General features: G+C 27.0%; 3 protein-coding genes across 6 annotated transcripts; 2 read left to right on the top strand and 1 right to left on the bottom strand.

Moving 5' to 3' along the window:
* Positions 1-449: 449 nt before the first annotated feature.
* LOC124429969 (scavenger receptor class B member 1-like) lies at positions 450-14795 on the top strand. The gene is made up of 8 exons (XM_046975906.1): positions 450-791; positions 7645-7900; positions 8131-8272; positions 10892-11092; positions 11579-11803; positions 12543-12705; positions 13227-13471; positions 13727-14795. The coding sequence occupies exons 1-8, from the start codon at positions 575-577 to the stop codon at positions 14042-14044; spliced, it is 1767 nt and encodes a 588-aa protein (XP_046831862.1). The 5' UTR covers positions 450-574; the 3' UTR covers positions 14045-14795.
* A 474-nt stretch (positions 14796-15269) lies between these two features.
* Positions 15270-19204, bottom strand: LOC124429968 (ATP-dependent DNA helicase Q5). Its single transcript, XM_046975904.1, has 13 exons — positions 19062-19204; positions 18761-18885; positions 18514-18678; positions 18253-18429; positions 17997-18176; positions 17821-17926; positions 17624-17735; positions 17304-17531; positions 17012-17209; positions 16701-16821; positions 16550-16639; positions 16220-16402; positions 15270-16137 (listed from the first exon to the last, which is right to left on the bottom strand). Exons 1-13 carry the CDS (start codon positions 19147-19149, stop codon positions 15436-15438), a joined length of 2475 nt encoding a protein of 824 aa, XP_046831860.1. The 5' UTR covers positions 19150-19204; the 3' UTR covers positions 15270-15435.
* Positions 19195-22361, top strand: LOC124429971 (aldehyde dehydrogenase, mitochondrial). Of its 4 annotated transcripts, none has more exons than XM_046975917.1 (2): positions 19195-19318; positions 20534-22361. In XM_046975917.1, exon 2 carries the CDS (start codon positions 20619-20621, stop codon positions 22149-22151), a length of 1533 nt encoding a protein of 510 aa, XP_046831873.1. In that variant the 5' UTR covers positions 19195-19318; positions 20534-20618; the 3' UTR covers positions 22152-22361. The 4 variants fall into 4 exon arrangements, with proteins under 4 accessions (XP_046831873.1, XP_046831872.1, XP_046831870.1 ...); XM_046975916.1 differs by lacking the exon at positions 19195-19318 and adding an exon at positions 19986-20142; XM_046975914.1 differs by lacking the exon at positions 19195-19318 and adding an exon at positions 20022-20179.
* The last annotated feature ends 43 nt before the right edge of the window (positions 22362-22404 follow it).

Genomic DNA, 22404 nt, shown 5'->3' with positions numbered 1-22404 from the left:
AAAGCACAGAGGCTCAGAATGACGGGCAGGTCTAGACTTAGCATGCGAGTGGGGACATCGATATGTTTTTCAAAGAGTCACACGATCCACGTTTCCATCACTTTCGCATGGAATCGCATAGCGTGCGCACCAACAGAGAGATTACTATAGAAGTTTTATTCGCAATAATAAAAGTGGAATTTAATTGTGATTCGGAGGATTAATCGAACGTTCCTGAATAAGAAAGATATAAAAATTATTATTAAGTTAATGATTATAGATTTTTGAAAAGGGAAAGAAAAAAACAAAAAAAAAAAACAAAAATAAAGAGAAAAAGAAAATTAATCCGAATAGAATTAGTGAATTAGACAATTTCGAGAAAGAAAAGAGAAAAAAACTAGATACATATATATATATATATATATATATATATATATATATATATATATATATTAATAGTTTAAAAAATAATCATTCGTTTCTAATAAATTTAATTGCGAGATTGAATCTAACCATCGATTTTATTAATTCTATTAAGAAACATTCTTTGTGTTAATCTTTACGAAAGAAAAGATTATTGTGAAGTGTATACAACATGAAGGATCTATTAATAATTTGGAATAGGTTGACGGGAAGGAGATGTTCTACGATAAATAATAATTTTGGCATGACCTGTATAAACGAACAAGATGAAATAATGATAACGCGGAATACGAGAAACCGGAGAAAGTCTTCGGTCGTAGTGAATCAGTTCTTCAATGCAATGACGACCTTACCGGTACGAACTAATGGCACACCGAGATTGTCACGAAGTGAGTAACATTTTTTTTATCTACTGAAAACGAACGTGAATGTATTTAATTAGCATATTTACAATTTCTTCACGACTTTCAAATTATTTATTTCTTTTTTCTTTTTTTTTTTTTTTTTTTTTTTTCAACAATAAAAATTGTTCGGACATCCCCTGATATATTAAAAAGAAAACAAAGTAGAAGAGGAAAAATATTAAAATTGTAAATCTCTCTCTCTCTCTCTCTCTCTCTCTCTCCCTCTCTGTCTCCCTCTCTCTCTCTCTCTTTCTCTCTCTCTCTCTCTCTCTCTCTCTCTCTCTCTCTCTCTCTCTCTCTCTCTCTCTCTCTCTCTCTCTCTCTCTCTTTCTCTCTTTTCATACGCTATCTCTTCGATTAAGTTATATAAACAGAATAAACACAAATTTTCAAGCATTAAAGATTTGCTTAGGAATACGAGATACGTTCGATTGGTATGCGGAAATCAATATGAAAAATGCAAAAAACGGATAGGAATAAGTTTCTTAGCGGTATTCGCGTGACTAAATTTCATTATATACCTCTTTAAAGATTATCGTCAACATTAGATCTATAAAATTTTTCGTGTATTTTATCAAAAACTTCATGTAAGTAGCGTAAATCTAATATACAAATTAATACGCCTTATTAGTTTATTATGATAAACAAATAAACAATTATAACAGATGATTAATAATTATAATAGATGATTTATGAATAAAAAAAAAGAAAAAAAGAAAAAAAAGAAAAAGAAGAAACAAAAAAAAAAGGAAAAATATAGTCTACTTCTGTTGTGAAAGATCGCGTACGCGCTCTTGACCGGTTGCATGTATGATCTGCTCTAATCTGATACATAGATAATAAGTGCATGCATAATAAACGTTTTATAACAAAAATATTCTCGCAATATCCTCCAACTGATATGCGTTGCACTCAGCTAAAAGTTGATATCTTTGAAGATCGAAGAGATCGAAATAAAAAAAAAACAAATAAATAATTATTCCCGACGATGTTCTACTTTTTTTTTCTCATTTCCCTACGTTTCTCAGAAACAGAAGAAGAAACAACACATGCAATGAGCATTACGGATCATTTTTTTTTTTTGGATAAAAAAAAAACAAATACAAAAAGGAATATATAATACGTAATAAGTTTTTTTTTTCTTTTCTAAACATTTTCCGATAAGTACGAATTAATTTCCATTTATCTTCTTTTTTTTGCTTTCCTTTTTTATTTCTTCTTATCTCTTCTTCTTTTTTTCTTTTTTTAATTCCATCAATAACAATCATGTCATCGATCAGTACCACTATCACAATATCATATCTCGGTCATTTAGAAATGATGAAACTCGAAAGAAATAGGACAAAATTTTTATACATATTATAGTATGACACATTTTAAATTTCTTACTGATTAAACCGATGACTAAAATAAAGCAATTAATACCCGAATCACGTTTATCATTCAGAAAAGCATTATGTCCTTACAAGAGAACAACTTGAATCGGAGTCCTTGTAAAACAAATATGTAAAATTTTTTTCTTTCTCTTTCTCTCTCTTTCTCTCTTTTTCTATTATTTTAATATTCATATCCTCGAACTTTAAAAAAGAAACGAAAAAACAAAATTTATCTTAGCATGACAGATTAAATAAGAGATTTAAAAGTTTGCATGATAAACATAAATTAAAAAAGATAAAAGAACAAAAATAAGTATTCTCTTTCTTTATTTCGAAATATATACATATATATTTATAAATTTAATATATAGATGATTAGAGACTTTGTTAACATATGACACATATTTCCTTCATTCAAGACCTTTCACTGTCTTAACTAAGTACTTTCTTATTCGATTTAACGTATGACCCAACTTAAAAAAAAAAAAAAAAAGAAAGAAAAAAAGAAGAAAATCACTTACGCGTTATTACATATGTCGCAAAATTGTATTTGAGAATTAAAAAAAAAAAAAAGAGAGACCATTAAAACCGGCCCAATTAACTAATACCAACGTAAAATAATCTAACATAAGTAAAACTTTTTTTAAAGAATCGAGAAAGCGACCGAATAAACTACTCGAAAGTATTCCATCTAGATTGAATTGTTACTTACAAGTGTAAAGTTACATATTTAAATATATGTTCTTAAAAAGAAAAGAAACAAAAGAGAGAGAGAGAGAGAGAGAGAGAGAGAGAGAGGGAGAGACAGAGAGAGAGAGAGAAAAGAAAAAGAACAAACACAGGTGTTGTTCACAAAAGCAAAGAAATTTTTGCAGCAGCACGATAAACTCTCCGGAAAAGTATATTTCTTATGAATAATAGAAAAGACTTTAAACAAATACATGATATACTATATATATATATATATATATATATATATATATATGTGCGTAACATATCTTTGTTCAGCGTGCCAAAGGTTGTTATAATATTCATAACGCATATACTAGATAATCATTAGTTCGACGCATGATTAGAATACGTTATCGTTCCTTCTGTGAGGTCAAAAAATAATTTCATGTATATAATTCATAATAAGTAATAACAAAATTATTATAATCATCGTCAAAAAAGAAAAAAAAAAAAATAAGAAAAAGAAAAACTAGAAATAGAAAGAGACGGATTTTAATCTACGTAAAAAATACTTAATTCGAATGAATATCATATTTCTCTTATCTTATCAATATTTTTATATAAAATTTTTTACCGAGTAATTAATTTACGGAATATTAATTAATGCGGCAAAGAAAAAAAAAATAAAACAATTAATTTTATAATGAATCAAAAGATTACATATAATATATATAGAACGTTGTAACGATGGAGATAATTCCATAGTAGATAATTCCATATCCGTACGACATTGAAACTGTTTATAAAAAAAAAAAAAAAATAAAAATAAAACTATTCTGATTAGTTAAGTAAACCAATTTTAAATGGGAAGAAAAAAAGTATAAATATCTGACCAGAAATTACCAAAGAATTCTCTAATGCTGATCTTGTTAAAGTATTTCGTAATGCACGAACACACGCACAAAGACACGCAACCATTGCCAATATTGTAAATTTGTTTTAAAATAATTCCATTTATATATATATATATATGCTAAACAATTAATTTCATTCTAATTTCTAATCAAGTATGATTTTACTTGATTTTTATAGTTAAATGCATTAAACTAAATAATAATGTGAAATTATCTTCTTTGGATCAAATTTATTATTTATAAATCTTTTATAAGTGAAACTTCTATAATTAATTCATCCTTTAATTTTTGTCATATAGTTCAGTATTGACCAAGTTGATATCCAGGGTCATGATTTTAAATTACTACTTTCTAATAATTTTAATAAGGTCGTTATGTTAATAGACAGGACAGCGAACCGTCGCGTCGATTTCACGCAATATAACACCCTTGTTTACTCGATACGAATAATAGCTTCCATTGTAATTATATATACTGCACGCGGATTCTGCACTCTCTTCATTCGCTTTTGTTCCGTATAAGATAAAATGTCAATCAATATCTCGCTTTTCGTCTCCCCTCATTCGTAAGATACTTAACGTGACATATTTGAAATTTTATTCCTTTTTCTATATTATATAATTACTTCATTTATAATTCCTCCTATCGATTCTATTTCACTCCTTCAAAAAGATATAAATCGAAAGTTTCTTTCTATTTGATTATTATTGAAAAAATTCGATTAATTAGAAATATTATAACAAAATTGTTATATGTTTCGATAAATAAATAATTCATCAAAATGTTTATAATAAATATTTAATGAATTATAAAAAAGAGAAAAAATGTTTTTCATTTTCATTTCTTACACGAAGGAGTGGCTGCCATTCAAACTCGAGGATTATCTCGAAACTTTAACACTTTCACGTTTGATCATTGTCTTGATAGTTGTTGTAACTCGTAAAAGTCATCGAGATTGAAATTAACATTCCTTCTTAACTTTGAAACAAAGTACGAGTTATGCAAAAACTTATATATCACATTTTTATTACGTTTCTTTAAACGATTGCATAAAATAATAAGATAGTATTGTAACTGAGCTAAACGTGGAGAAAGAGAAAAGAGAGAGAGAGAGAGAGAGAGAGAGAGAGAGAGAAAGATAGAGAGAGAGAGAGAGAGAGAAAGAGAAAGAGAGAAAACTTTTCAATTGGACTTATTCGATTTGCGATGTCATTGCCGGAGTCGTTGACCTCGATGCAATAATATATCAATCGTAACGCAACAAGAAAATATAATAATAGAAAGAAACACGCACCACGAAGACACAAAAATCTATCGTATCTTTTGTTCTTGTACAATGTCAAAACATAGATGAATAAAGGATTCAAAAACTAAAATTAATAAATAAAGATTCGCATGTTTGTAATCATGATTAAATTTATTTTCAATTTTTCTTAAAACGTAGCACAGTTCATTCAATTTTATCGGATTATATTTTTAAGCAAAAATTTTCTCAGATTATTTTTATAATAAAAAATATGACCATGAATTCTCTTGTATTTTTTTCTTTTTTGTTATTTCAAAAGAAAGAAACGTAATATATTTATTGTTTTAAGAGATATCTTTCTTTATTAAACTCATTAATTTAATCGAGAAACAAATTGGAGCTACGTGTTATTAAATATTTGTGATTATAATTTTTTTTTAACAACCCAATCAATTTCTGTTAGTCAAATTACATCATTTGTTATGTCATCGTATCATATTATTTCTAACGTGGAATACGATAATTTTGAATAAAATTCGAATGTAATTTTGACTAGGAGATATATACGAGATAATAAATATCTAACGTAATAAAGAAAATTCAACTAAGGAAACGAAGGTAGAAATTACTAACTAGTAAATAATTATAAGTATCGGAAAATTCTAGTCCAATGGTAAGGTACGCTTTCTATCTGTATCTGGTTGTAAAGTTACGACGGTCGTGCTTTGATTACCAGCTGGAAAATTGTTACCACATCATTTAACAGGACCACACTTGTAAACGATCTTGCAATCGTTTGAAAGTAAAAAGAGGGCGAACATGTTTCTTTAAAAGGCGAAAAGTATTTGAGCCACATCATTCTCTTATTGATGGGTGACCTAATCGAAGAGTAATAGGATTCATCTTTTCGATCAAACATACATGGAAAAATTGATCTTTATAGATAATGTCTCTCTCTCTCTCTCTCTCTCTCTATTTTTTTTTTATCCAAGAAAAATCTTTTGTTTTCAAAATCGATAATGTATTTATTTGATAATTATACTATAAATTCTTCACAAGTCCATTGAGAATAAATGGCGATATATCGACATTCCTATGCTGAATGATTTATAGCTCGATTATTTAACAGTTATACACGAGAATCGATTATTACGTAGTTATCGAAATGTACGTAAATGATAAGAATAATTTTTTCTTTCTTCCTATCTCTTTCTCTCTCTCTCTCTCTCTCTCTCTCTCTCTCTCTCTCTCTCTCTCTCTCTCTCTCTCTCTCTCTCTCTTCCTGTCTCTTTCACTCTTCTTCTTCTTCTTCGAAGAAATGATTATTCATTATTGCCCTCACACACACACACACACACACACACAGATCATTGACATCATCTAAAGAAGATAATGTCAGTGAAATAATGAGGTCGTAGAGAGACACTGGAACTTTAGTAGTTCCTTTCGCCGTTCTCGCATCATTATTCTTAAATCATTTCTAATTTCGTTCGCGATAACTATTCGAAACGTTATTAATATCTGTAGATATAAAATAAGTTCGAAGAAACTTCGCTCATTATTTCAAATATTACCTAAAGTATCTAATTAATATCGAAACATAACGCTAATCATTCGATTCTAATTGATAAAATTAATGACAAAATATTATAGTATATGTATATTATATATATAATTTTTTTCTTTTCTTTTTTCTTTTTCTTCAATTCTTTTTTTTTTTTTTTTTTTTTTTTTTTTTTTTTTTTTTTTTTTTTTTTTTTTTTTGAGAAACTTATATACTACAAAAGATTTTAAAAATAAATTCATAAAATAATATTCAATTTCTTTTACTTACGAAAAAAAAGAAAGATATAGCATTATCTTTTATTAATACAAAATTTGATTTCATCAGAATAAAAGACGAACAAAAATTAAAAAGTGAAAATAAAAGAAAAACCTTCCAAAAAATATGTTCCATTATATTTTTGGTAAATTTTATGTTCTCTATAACGTTAATAAAAACACAATATATCAATTACGTGACATTATAATTAATCTCCATTTCTCTCTCTCTCTCTCTCTCTCTCTCTCTCTCTTTCTATGATCCAGCTGATAACGACGATCATGATTCCGTAGAACACGACAGAACATTTCGCATTCAACTAGGGCAAAAGAAAAGAAAAAATTTTCAACGCGACTTCGTAATATTTCATAGACTTGACCGGTCATGGAAAGAGCAATAAGTTTAAACAGAATGTTTCTTTCATGCTCAGAGAAACATGGAGTTTTGTCGGTCTCAAAAATACATAAGAACGTCGTTCAAAAGTTTTTCACTTTGTTGCACTTTATTGCAACGATAAAGTTCACGTGAAACGCTCGTAGAGATCAAGTTAGAAATCACGAACACTATACAATGAATAAAATAAATGTTCGATGAAAATCTAGGAGAAAAGAAAAAAAAAAAAAGAAAAATAAAGGAGAAAAAAAAAGATATCTCTATAAAAAACGACACGCCTAATCTTTGAATACTATTTAATATGATTTCTATAGCTAATTCTAACTATATATTATTCATGATACGAGAATAAAAAATTATCTTGAAAATCACGTTCCTCCTTCTCTTTTTTTTACTTTTTTCTTATAATTCACAGATATATTCATGCTAATGATGTTAGGATTAATTGGACTCGCCTCAGGCTTTTTAATTCTTATCTGCAAACCTTACGATGTGCTCTTCCAATTTAAAGTCACATTTGGCGAAGGAGGAGAAATATTTGAATTCTGGAGAAAACCTGACGTGGATATTTTTTTGAAAGTTTACTTATTCAATATCACCAATCATGACGATTATTTAACTGGAAAGGATAGCAAACTCAATTTCCAGGAAATTGGACCTTACGTATACAGGTGAGTAAGAAGAAGTTAATTAGCACTTTTTCCTCTCTCGCTCTCTCTCTCTCTTTTTTTTTCATTAATAAAAGACTAGCACACATAAATCTTTCCGTTTGATCTCAAAAAATATATCTGACCTTAAATATATGTATATGCATAGATATATACATATTATGCATAGATATAGATAACGAGCAAAGCTACGTTGATTTCGTAGCAATGATATGTTAATTTTCGTAATTTAGGGAACATATGGAACACGGCAACGTCAAATTTAACAGCAATGGCACCGTATCCGTCACACCACTTCATCCTTTAATATATGTACCGGAAATGAGTAATGGTACTGAACAAGATATTCTCATCTTACCAAATATCGCACTTCTAGTGAGTATACAAATTTATGTGTTCTTTTTTTTTTCTTTTTTTTTTTTTTTTTTTTTTTTTTTTATTCTCTATGATGTATCGTAATGAAATTGTGAACAATATACGAAAGAAATATACATCTTTGTATATGCATATGATACGTGATACAATGTGAAAAAACTTTTGAGATTGCCTATTTAATTTTGAATATAATTCATAATCTGTCATCACAACGCAAAGAAAGATAAATCGAAAAGCACGAACATATGATATATTAAAATATGTTCGTATAATTTATAAAAATCATATAGATATACAGATCGTATTGTTTGCACGTAAAAAATTATTCCGTTCGCAATTAAAATATTTTTCCTTTATTTTACTTTTCCAACGTTTTCCGTATATAGAAACTCGTATAAACGTTAGCCTTGGCAATGTCGTAGACTCTCCATGTGATTGACCTTTACTAGTCAGGCAGACTGAACGTGTAAATGCGTAGAAAGGATACATACATATATACATACACACACACACACAAATATATATATATATATATATATGTATATATATATATATAAAATAAAATAATATAAAACAAATATTAATTCTCTATCTTCGATCTTCTTGCGAATTAAATTTTCTATAGAATCAACAGGAATAAAATACTGAATTCAATAATATCGAATCGATTTTAATGTTATGCTTAACACGCATTAAGATACTGATTATTCAATCATTTCAGTTACAAATGCGACAATCACACAGAGAGACAGACACATATAATAAATACTTCCCGAATTTTTATCTTCGATGAATCATCATCCAATAACGGCAAATCCTGCATATATATATATGTTAATATAAAAGAACAAAGATAAAATTACCTTGGATCTTCGTTTACGAACAGCAAAACATTCTCGATCGTATTTACGAGCTTCGCACGTAACAGACGCTAACGTTCCACTTTCCTCCGACGTTCTGCCCATCCCTTCTCCTTCTCCTCTTCTTCCTCCTCATCCTTCTTCTTTTCTTCGTTCTCTTCTTACTACTCCTTTCTACTTTCCTACGAAGAAATTACACGAATTAGTATGAGGTAATCTTAACGTGGTATTCTTACGAAAACCTTCAAGGAAAATATTCTAATGCTCGATGACATAGAAGTGAGAGAGAAAGAGAGAGAGACAGAGACAGAGACAGAGAAAGAGAGAGAAAGAGAAAGAGAAAGAGAAATCTTTTTCCTTCAATTAATCGAAAAAAAATGCATGATTTTTAAATAAATGTCAACCGAAAGTAAAAGAAAAAGAAGAAGAAAAAGAAACGGTAAATGTTAAACATTTTTTATATCACGATTATTGATAATGACACGAACCACATAAATTTCGTGCGAAAGTGATATCATAAATTAATACTTGTATGGAAAAAAAAAGACATACGATTCAAATCGGACGATATAAATCTAATTCATAACTATGGATTACTTATCAATCATTATTTTGCAACGATTTTCATCGATGCCTATCGTTGACTAACTGTCGGTCAAAAACAAAATGCATATTAGATTTTATGACGAAATATTGCAGGTCATGCGTAGAAAAAGTAATTTCACGTATTGTGACATAGAGAAACAGCCAATCACTTTATATCCTTTCGAAATCTTCTCGACAAATTTCATAAAAGTATGATCTATCGTTAATATCATACGAACAATATCCCGAATTATACTTATCCTATTTATTTCTCTTCGGTTCAATGCAATTGCATAATAATAATTATAATAATAATTAAATGTTAATCGTTATGAAATGATAATATCAAATTGATCATATAAAAGATATATTTTCTTTTCTTTTTTCTCCTATTCTTTGATGTCAATGAACTCTCTCTCTCTCTCTCTCTCTCTCTATATATATATATATATATATATAAAATAAAATAAATGTCACCCGCTATTATATATATTATCAATGATATAACCCAAGTAATTCATTCACAAATCAAGAATCGTATTATATTAATAGGAAAAAAATCATCTAACATAAATCATACGAGAGAAGATAAAAAATGAAATGATCGAAGATCATAGTTATATACGAGTTACATACTGTCATAATTAATGTTAGCTCTCGTTTTTCCTCTAATCCCTAATCTGTCATATAAAATGGAATAACATTATTTACGATACTTCCATACTACGATGAAAATAAGTCAAAGCAGAGATATAAACACTGTAAGTATGTATCTATTCAAACAAGATAATACAAACAAGTCACGTAGCTCCATATGATCGTTGCTATGTGTACGTATGTACGTATTTTTTTTTTTCTTTCTTCTATACTTTGTTCCTTTGTTTTCTTTATCGATTCATGTCAGTCTTAGTCAAGTCGTTGTAGAGTGGAGATCATATTAGATCGACGTCTAACATTATTTAGACTTTAACTTTCCACATTTATTTTTCTTTTCTTCACTTATATATATATATATATATATATAACCAATATTTATTTTATTTTAATTAATTAACCTTAGGCATGCACACGGACAAATCAAGGACTTTCATTGGATAAATATCCAATATTCACGTATACAAATTATCGATATAATTTATATCTTAGAATATAGATATAAATTTGTAATTTCCAGAGTATAACCAATGTAATGAGAGAATCAACGTACTTGACAAGATGGGGTTTAAATGTGTTAGTCCATCAAACAGATTCGAAACCTTTGGTACCAATGACTGCTCGAGAATTCATGTTTGGTTACAAATCTACTCTGCTTACACTTGGAAATCAAGTTATGCCATCGTGGATCAAATTTGATAAACTCGGTCTTATCGATAGAGTAAGTTTGATATATGAATTATAGTTTATGTATTTAAGAGTTATAATATCGTATTGATTTAATAGATTCGAATTATTGATTTATATGTACGTTTAAAAATTATAATATTATTTTAATATGCATTTAATATAGATATATATTAAACGTATTCAATGAAATATATCATACAACCAAAAGATTTTATAATACTATAGATCATTTGTTGTTTTCCTTTTTCTTTTTTTCTTTTTCATAGTAACTTAGCTAACTAGCATGACGCATCGAAGTAAATGAACCTTCTCTTCCTAGCATCATGACAACTACTGTGTAATAATAATATTCATATTTGTGTGTAATGATTTTTCAAGAACTCTATCATTTCATCGTTATAATCGTGACTTATATAATGGAAAATTTTTCATCGTCGCGACATCTCCATTCTTTCTTTTTTTCTTTTTTTTTCTTTTTTTTCCTTTTTTATTACTTTTCTTTTTTCTTTTTCTTCAGATGTATGACTTCGAAGGTGATTACGAGACTTTTTACACCGGTGAAAAGGACGTGAAAATGACTGGCTTGATCGATAAATATAACGGCAATGTTAATCTTCCCCACTGGAAAGGAAGATGTGCGAACATTCATGGTGCTAGTGATGGAACTAAATTTCCAACTTACATACAACCTAACGATACTCTTCTTTTTTTTCGAAAAAGTCTTTGTCGTAGTGCCCACATGGTAAATTTAAATTATAGAATCGTTAATCCTTCTATAAAGCCATACTACATTTAAATCAGATAGTTGTATGTATATATATATATATACACGTTAAATTTTTAATTTATCGTTAGAAAATTAATTGTTTATTCACATTCGATATTTTTTGCCTTCTTTTTTTTTATGACTTTTTTTATGTCTTTTTTTATTTGTATATATATATATATATATATATATATATATATATATATATATATATATACATATAGTGATGTGAATTAATAATTAATTTTCTAACGATACATTAAAAATATAATTATTAAAATATATTATTATTAATATAAAAATATATATTATACTAAATTATATACTATAATAATTATATTATTTACTATTTTATTAATAGATATTATTTATGCTAGTATTATTATAATTATTATTTTTTATACAAGTATAATTTATAATATTACTATATCATAAATTGAAATAATTATATACATATACTACATTATTCTGTAATAATTTTTTATATTATATTTTTAGTAGATTATTATTATTATTATTACATCAATATAAATATATATTATAACTTTCACATTATATAATTATACTAGTATGAATAATACTATTACTTTCACATTATATAATTTCTGTGTAACCATGATCCAAAAAATTAGGTTATAGAAGGTTAATATTTACTTTTACGTATTAACATATCATCGATAATGAAAATTAATTTTTAATGACATATATATTACAGACGCGAACCGATGAAAAAGTTATTAAAGGCTTATATGCTTACAAATATAATTTTATGGAAAACGAAATGGACAACGGTGTTTATAGAGAAGAAAACAAATGTTACTGTCGAGAAGGATATTGCTTACCACCAGGTTTAGTGGACGTAACCGCTTGTTATTACGGTAGGCTACATTTCTTTACGAAATATTTTCTGTTTCTTCTTTTTCTTCTTCTTCTTCTTCTTCTTCTTCTTCTTCTTCTTCTTCTTCTTCTTCTTCTTCTTCCATCTTGATTTAAAAGTTTCGAACAAATCAATTACTTTCAATATACCGTTTTTTTCTTTTTCTTGTACATCGATTACATATTTTAAAACGTTACTTACATTACTAAAAAATGTGATATTAACGGTATAATGGATGTACGATAATCGACTATTATTTCATTAGAATTAAAAAAATTACACGTGCGCCTATCTTAACTATCTAATTTTCAAATTCTAATGTCAAAACAAACAAAAAAAGAAAAACAAAATAAAAATGTTAAGGATAGTTATGAATTACTTTCTGACGTAATGAACCGATCGATTCGTTCATCTAGTTTTCTTTAAACGAAAGAATCTGTAAAGATTACGAATCTTTTTTCTTTTTTTTTTTTTTTTTTCTTTAACCTCTATTTTATTTTATTTTATTTCTTTTCTTTTCAGGTTTCCCAATAGCACTTTCCTATCCACATTTTTACAAATCTCATCCATCCCTTCTTGAGGCTGTAAACGGTTTAAAACCAGATCCAAAGAAACACGAATCTTATTTTTATATACAACCACAATCAGGCTTGCCAGTTGATTTGGCTTTCCGTTTTCAAATTAACATGGCATTGCAGGATATTGGACATATGGCAAAAGTAGAAAAGTTTTCTAACTTTGTTCTTCCACTTCTTTGGTTTGAAATCGTAAGTATCGATATATTGTTCGTTAAGCTATTGTTATAATCGTGAGATTAATTGCAAAAAAAAAATCTGTAAAATAAATTAATAATTACACGATTACGACGACGCGAATATCAAAACTTACGGCGCGGCTTTTAAATTGACGACTGTTTGTTGCACCGTCTATAGGCTACATTTGGTACTAATTTTTTATCGAATATTTACGCGCTCTTTTGCGAATCATATTATTCTCTCTTTCTTTTTTTTTTTATCTTTTAGGGAATGTACGAATTACCAGCGAACAGAAACTCATTGTTTTACTTATATTTAAACATTTTACCAGTATTACAAGAAATCGTTAAATACCTCATGTTCATTATTGGCTCAATTCTTTTTATTTGGAGCATTATTAAAATACTTCTTTATCGTAAATTACTTCTTAAAAAAAGATTACAATTTTTTAACAATAGAAGGTCTTCCATGAAAATAAAAGAAGCAGAAAGTTATTACAGTTCTTTACTTAATCATTCAGAGAACAAATTTACATCCGACATACTAGAAAATTTATCAACAATGAAGAACGAAATAAATGTTTGATTGTAAACATACGAGCCGTTCAAGACGTAGAAAGAGGCTATCGTCGTCAAGGACTATACACACACTCGTCGATCTAATATCCTTTCGTAAATACACTCAATATCCGAAAATGAAATATGATCGGCGAATAAGATATGAGTCTTCAATAATTCCAAATAAAACGATGTCATCCTCCCCTGCCCTTTTTTCTTACAACAAATAAAATGTCAAGAGGACAGAGAAATGGAAAATCGTATTGTTTTAAATCGAGGTACTTCTTTTAATCGCCATTTTGTTTTTTTTTCTCTTTATCTTTTGTACACAAAATATTGGTCAAAAATAATTCTAATTTTTAATTCGAAAGTCGAATCATATTCAAATTAATCGATTTTATATTCTTGTAAATTCTAATACGAATTTTTTAATTCGATTAATGATAGTTGAATAACATTAAATAATTTTCAATTATTATATCAAAGAACGATAAATGGTAATTAAAGTGATTTTTATTGCAAAAGTAGTATTCCTACTTTAAAGTACGTATTGTGAACATATTACATTTACATTTTTACATTTTGTTACTGTATAATAATTGCGATAAAGAAGTAAATATGTAAATATGTAAATAAAATTATAAAGAAAGTAAGCTGACTTTTTCATGAATAAAGTTAATAATTATTTGTGTACTTATTGCGTGTGAACAATAACACATGACATTTTGTATACGTAAATTAAATATTTTTTAATAAAGTGTTATAATTTATGGAAGATAGATAGAAGTCATATTTGTGAAATAAATGATTAAGAACGAACAAGAAATTAAATTATTGTTATAATATAATATAGTTTTAGCGATAAATAATGTCCACTAACGATCTTGCCAATGAAATAACCTCAAAAACGTGGACAATAATAAGCACATGATTTTTATTTAAGATATTTATAAGAAATTCACATGTTACTCATCTATTATTTTTCTTTATTTTAAAAATATATTCAAAGTGAATCTTAAATAATGTTATTTTATTTATTAGACTATATCATAATACATAGAATTGATGAATATGTCCTATATATGCAGTGACTGATGAATAAATACAATTCTCCGTATAAATATACTTGTATAATTGTTATATACATATATATATATATATATATATATACATATATATATACATATATATATATACATATATATATATATATATACATATATATATACATATATATATATGTGTATACACATATATTTATAAGATAGATTATATATAAATAGATTACTGCTCTAATGATTTTATAGTTAGGATATTATTTTTTAGGACAGTACAAACATTATCCATTATATTGTTTTTGTTTCTTTTAAGTTTGCGAAAATTTCCTTTCTTATTGAATTATTTTTTATATTTAGATTTTCAGTTTTTTCTTTTCTTACCATAAGTATCGTCGAATGAATCATTAACTTTACGCTTATTTTTATCCTTACATACTTTAATCTCATTTATAAGCTTTTCATTATTGCTTAAAGTTTCTGATTTATTGTCTGTAGTCGTATCTTTACTGATGGAATTTCCACTAGTTAAAAGATATTCATAAATTTTTCTTTTTGAATTGACATTTTTATTAACTTTTTTCTTTTTAATACTTGTTTTGGGTACATTACACATTTTTTCCTTTGCAGTTTGAACATTGTTTTCATTAATCACCCTGGCTGAAACGAAAGCAACATCATGGTCTTTTAATCTTGTTTCTTTTTCTTCACGTACAGTCTTCATTGTTTTAATTTCATTGTTAATATAAGTTACATTATAATTTTTGGTCTCATCGTTTTCACTAACTTTCATTTGATTGCTATTTTTAATTTCTAAAGCTGTTTTGAATGTAGTATCATGAGAACTATTGTTTGATTTGTCTTGTGAATACGACATAATTTTACATTGTTTATTTTTTTCATTTCTTTTAATATTATTATTCTTTAATTTATTTTGATCATCATTTACATTCGTAGGGACTGTTTTAGATGCTGTTGTTTGAGGGTGAACTTCATAATTAATATCATATTCTATTAATGCTTCATGTGTCGTATCATTATTAGTACACATTCGTATAGATGAAATCTGAATACAATATACATCTCTTATATAATACACATATAAAACCTTAATGATCTCGTTTACAGGATTAATACATTATACATACCAATTTAGACATATCAAATTTGTACTTGTTAAGAAGTCTTGTACTACAGAGCATATTGTATTCTAATTGATAAGCTATATTATGCATGTCTTTTTCTTGAAAATCTTTCCCAGATTTTTTACATACACATTTATAATTTTCATATAAGACTGTTTTTAACTTATCATAAAAATGTTCTCGTAACTAGATAAAATTCAAAATAAAAATATTAATAAAAAAATTTGTCTATATACATACGCCCATACACATACAACTGTTGTAATATTACCGATACGTTACTTATTAATGAAATATTTTGTTTATTCAAGATATGATTAATAATTTACTTACCTGCACAGTCAAACCCTTTATTTTTATATCAGTACTCTCAGCTGCACGAACATTAGATCGCTTAGCATCTTCATTATTTCTTTTTCTCACCTAAAATAACATGAAATGAAAATGTTATCATATATATTTGCATATACTTAAATATACATACCTCTTCATTACGATTGTTATTTCGGCGCAAAGCAAATTGCTTTTCAATTAATTCTTTAGTTTCCCGTTTAGCATCGGCAATTAATTTTTCTCTTGGAACGCAAGCTTCTTGACACTCGCTCCTACAAACGAATAAAAATTATAATAAATAAATAATTATATATATATAATTATATATATTATATATATTATATAATTAATATATATATATATATAATTAATAATATATATAATATAATATATATAATTATATATATTATATATATATTTGTAATAGAAACATATTGATTTAAAATTTTATCCGGTACTCACATATCATCATATTTAGAAAATGCAAAGCCATCTGCACTACTCGAAGATTTCTTTGAATATCTATCCGGTCGTGATCGACACATTTCAAATTGTGATATTCTTGCTTCAACAATATTTTTATTTTTACATACGTCGCAACGATTTTTGCACGCAGGTGGACTATCTCCGAAGTATTTAGAAAATACACTATGTCGACATCTAAAGAAAAATGTTATTATAGATTAGATAAAAAATATCGTATTATTTAATTAAAATATATAAAATATGTTTAATTAATTTTTAAATACTTTACTTGGTCTTTAGACAATATGCAACACTTTTTTCAAAATTCTTCCATTGTACTTCTGCAAATTCTGTTCTTTTTTGAGAATGTTCTTCTTTTATTAGAAATGAAATAATTCCAAATTCTTCGTTAGAGAAATATACTCTGCAAAAGGCTGGATTACCATCTCTACCTGCTCTACCAGATTCTTGATAATATGCTGCAATATTTTGTGGAACTGTCCAATGTACCACAAATCTAATAATAATATTTATAAATTATTTAGATAATAATTTATATAAATATATACATATAAGCCATGGAAGATATTTGTAATAATTTGTATATACCTCACAGTTGGTTTATCAACACCCATTCCAAAACTACATGTTGCTGCAATAACAGAAACTTCACCCACTGTCCATTTATTTTGAACTTCATTACGTTCTTGATTTTTTAAACCTATAAATAGAATGAACAATACTCATATATCATATACTTTATAATAGTAAACAATTATTCGTCTATTTTTATTATTTCTACTTGCCAGCATGATATGCCAATGTTGGAATATTAAACATATTTAATTTATTAGCTATAATTTCTGTTGCTTCTTTTTTTCTACAATAAATAATACCACAATTTCTCTTATCCTGTAAATATTACTTATTACATAAAAAATTAGTAAAAAGGAAAAAATGATATAAGAATTATTTTTATTACTTTTGGTAGAGAATCATTTAATGGACCAAGAGCTTCCACAATGAAATTTTTAAGATGATCAAATGGTTTATCTAATACTTCTAAAAACCATACGTCATAATAAAGATTAGGACGAAACACTGGAATTGAAAATTTTAATATATTTTTCATGTTCAATGTCTTTAATATGTCAACTACTACCTGAAAAAATATTATAAACATAAATATATATATATATTTATATACATAATAATTTGTTAAAGAAAAATATATATACCTCTTTTGCAGCTGTAGCAGTTAAAGCAATTATAGGAACATCAGGACAAAGCTTTTTAAATACACCTAATTGTCTGTAACTAGGTCTAAAATCATGACCCCATTGGCTTAAACAATGTGCTTCATCAACAATAAAATAAGATATAGCCTTAGCTTTTTGTAATTTAATTATAAGTTCCTATAATGTACAAAAATATTAGGAATAAAATGACAATGATGTAATTAAGGATTACATAGAAATTTCATAGATATAACTACTTACTTGAAAATGCTTCTGCGCTCCCATTTCAGGTGTAACATATAATAATTTGATTTGCGGCGAATTTGATGATAATTCTTTCATTATTGCATTTCTATCTTTGGTAGTTGTATTTGAATTTAACGAAACGGCTTTAATTTTTTTATTAACTAAAAAATCCACTTGATTCTATATGAAATATTTTCTAATATAATTTAATTCATATTTAATAGTATCTTGTATCTAAATAATTTATAAAATTCATATATACCTTCATGAGAGCTAACAATGGTGAAAATACAATTGCAACTTTATCTTTTTTCATTATAGATGGTAATTGAAAACAAAGCGACTTGCCTGATCCAGTGGGCATACAAACATAAACATCATGTTTACCTAAAATAATTAACTTAATAGTTATTTTTTTCTATCTACTAGATAAATATCTTTTTATATATATATATATAAAATATATACGTATATTCATAATCTTCTTATAGTTATATATTTAATAAAATATTTGAAATTTTAAAAAAACGAACTCATTTGTATTTACAATAGAAATATCTAACCTTCATAAATAGCACTGGTGGCACGTTTCTGTATATCACTTTTAAAGTCATCATAACCAAATACAGACTTTAATACGCTTGACAACATTTTTGTTAATTATTATAATATAATCAATATATAAAATAAATTAAACCGTCGATCAATTTTCTCTCGAAGCATGTGCGACTTTAGCGACATATATGAATAAAATATGAACTACAAGTCCAAACCGTCATATGGTTAAGAAAATCTGAATATCAATTATTAAAATAAACAGGTAATTGCTACTTTACAAAAAAAATATATATATATACATTCAAAGATAATATGATAATCAGTAGTGGTGATATAAACTTATTTGTTCTGCAAATTTTATGGTGTATTATAATAGAAAATTTGTATTGCGAACAATGTCGTAAATATTATTTACACCAATAATGTTAATAATTATTTGCTAACAATGGTTTTCTAATTCTTTACCAATTTTGATAAACAAATCCTTATTTTAAAGAGGAAGGTTTAATCATAATGTTCCATATGTTTGAAAAAGCTTTTAATTTGTGCACAAATTATTCTCGAAAAAATACCATTTTTTAACATAATATTTTTTTTCCAAAGAAAAAAATTTGAAAAAAGTGGATTTTTAAATTAAACTTTGCTCTCTCTCTCTCTCTCTCTTTTTCTTTCTCTCTCTCTCTCTCTCTCTCTCTCTCTCTCATTGTTGGTGTGAATCATTATGAAAACAAGGATGAAATAATATTAATATCAAAAACTGTTATTTAAAAAGACGGATTTCAAATGGATTCAATCAATAGACTTGACATAGAGATTCAGATAAAAATCAGATACAAAACCTATAAAGATACGAAAAACGAATAATACAATTATCGATTCTGTAATTTATTATTAAAAAAAAAAAAAAGAAAAAAAAATCATAAGAATTAAATGAATAGAAATAATTGTGTTTTAAGTATATTATTTTTTATTTCAATTTAAATAATCATATAAAAAGAAGCGAGACATCTATTAACGATAAATATACATTCATTAAGAATGTACAGTCGACGAGTGTTAGATAATCAATTTCTCTGACGATATAAGGTTATTTTTAATGCTTCTTTGTAATTTCATATTCGACGTAAGAAAGTTTTTTTTAATATTTATTTTTACTTTTTAAAATTTCTTTAATTTAACGAGAGAAATTTAAGAATAAATATATTATTTTCTTTGCCATCATTTTTATTATACCAATAATTACACTAAATTCGAATTATTAGTAATTCGTCTTGTTTTCGAATCCGATTAAATTAATAAATAATTTCATAGAAATTTAATATAATAATATATAATATTTTTATGCCGCATATCTTAATGACGTTAGAGTTTACTCAAAAACTGATATAAAAATACAATTACATAAGTAATGATAAGCCATTATTTTCGTCATTATTAATCTCCGAATCATTGTGATTCACTTGATTTCTTATTACAGAAACGACAGTAGAATTATTCGAGCAGTAAGGAACGTATCCGTTGGAAAACAGAGGAAAACAGAGGAAAACAGGGAGGATTAAAAAATGAATCGTTTAGTAAGTAAAATTCGTGCTTATCGATTATTTTCTACTGCAAGTCTTCCCGCACCAGAAACAAAACCATCGATTTTATATACCGGCATATTTGTCGACAATGAGTGGCACAAATCCAAATCTGGAAATACTTTTCCTACAATAAATCCTACTACTGGTGAAATTATTGCCGAAGTACAAGAAGGTGATGTAGCAGATATTGATTTTGCCGTAAATGCTGCTAATAATGCATTTAAATTGGGATCACCTTGGAGAACTATGGATGCTTCTCAAAGAGGACTTCTTTTAAATAGATTGGCAGATTTGGTAGAACGAGATCATAAATATCTTGCTTCTTTAGAAACATTGGACAATGGTAAACCTTATTCAAACTCATATGCTTTCGATGTCCCGGCAGTTATTTCGACCTTAAGATATTATGGAGGATGGGCAGATAAAAATCATGGTAAGGTTATTCCTATAGATGGAAAGTTTTTTGCTTATACTAAACATGAGCCTGTTGGAGTATGTGGACAAATTATTCCTTGGAATTTTCCTATGGTAATGATGGCTTGGAAAATAGCACCAGCATTAGCCACTGGAAATGTTGTTGTTTTAAAACCGGCTGAGCAAACCCCATTAACTGCTTTGTATATCGCACAATTAGTAAAGGAAGCTGGTTTTCCCAAGGGTGTTGTAAACGTTGTACCAGGTTTTGGTAAAGCTGGAGCTGCATTAGTTGCGCACAATAATGTTGATAAAGTAGCTTTTACTGGCTCAACAGAAGTAGGAAAATTGATACAAGCAGGTGCAGCTAAAAGCAATTTAAAACGAACAACGTTAGAATTAGGTGGAAAGTCACCAAACATCATTCTCTCTGATGCTGATTTCAAACATGCAGTTGAAACAGCTCATTTTGGATTATTTTTCAATATGGGTCAATGCTGTTGTGCAGGTTCTAGGACATATGTAGATGAAAAAATTTATGATGAATTTGTAGAGAAAAGTGCTAAACGTGCTCAAATTAGAACAGTTGGTAATCCATTCGATGAAAATACTGAACAAGGTCCGCAAATAAATGAGGCCCAAATGAATAAGATAATTTCTATGATAGACACTGGAAAAGAGCAAGGTGCTAAATTAGTCACCGGTGGAAATCGTGTAGGTGAAAAAGGCTATTTTGTTGCACCAACTGTATTTGCGGATGTCACTGACGATATGACTATTGCCAAGGAAGAAATTTTTGGACCAGTTCAACAAATCTTAAAATTCAAAAATATGAACGAAGTCATAGAACGCGCTAATAATACTGATTATGGATTAGCTGCTGCTGTTTTTACGAAAGATATAGATAAAGCTAATTATTTGGTTCAAGGCTTACGTGCTGGCACTGTATGGGTAAACACTTATAATACTATAAGTGTTCAAGCACCATTTGGTGGCTATAAAATGTCAGGCCATGGAAGAGAGCTTGGAGAATATGGTCTTGAAGCATATACAGAAGTTAAAACGGTTATAGTTAAAATAGATAAGAAAAATAGTTAATTCTTCCTCTATACTTTATCGTATATACTATTACTATATATTAAATAATATTAACGATTAAATATATTAATATATATTTTTTTATTTTGATATATAATAAATAATAACATTTTTAAAAGATAAGCTTCCATTTAACATAGTTTAACACAATATAATATAAAAAAGATTAATGTTTGAATAAAAATTTAATAAAACATCTTAAAAAGATTATTAAAATTTTTTTAATTTTTAATTAATAATTCTTCCTATTAAC

Source organism: Vespa crabro, chromosome 17 (assembly GCF_910589235.1).
Source record: "Vespa crabro chromosome 17, iyVesCrab1.2, whole genome shotgun sequence".
Classification (NCBI taxonomy): Eukaryota; Metazoa; Arthropoda; class Insecta; order Hymenoptera; family Vespidae; genus Vespa; species Vespa crabro.
Note: the sequence above shows the minus strand (reverse complement) of the source record. Positions and strands in the feature narration are given on the sequence as shown.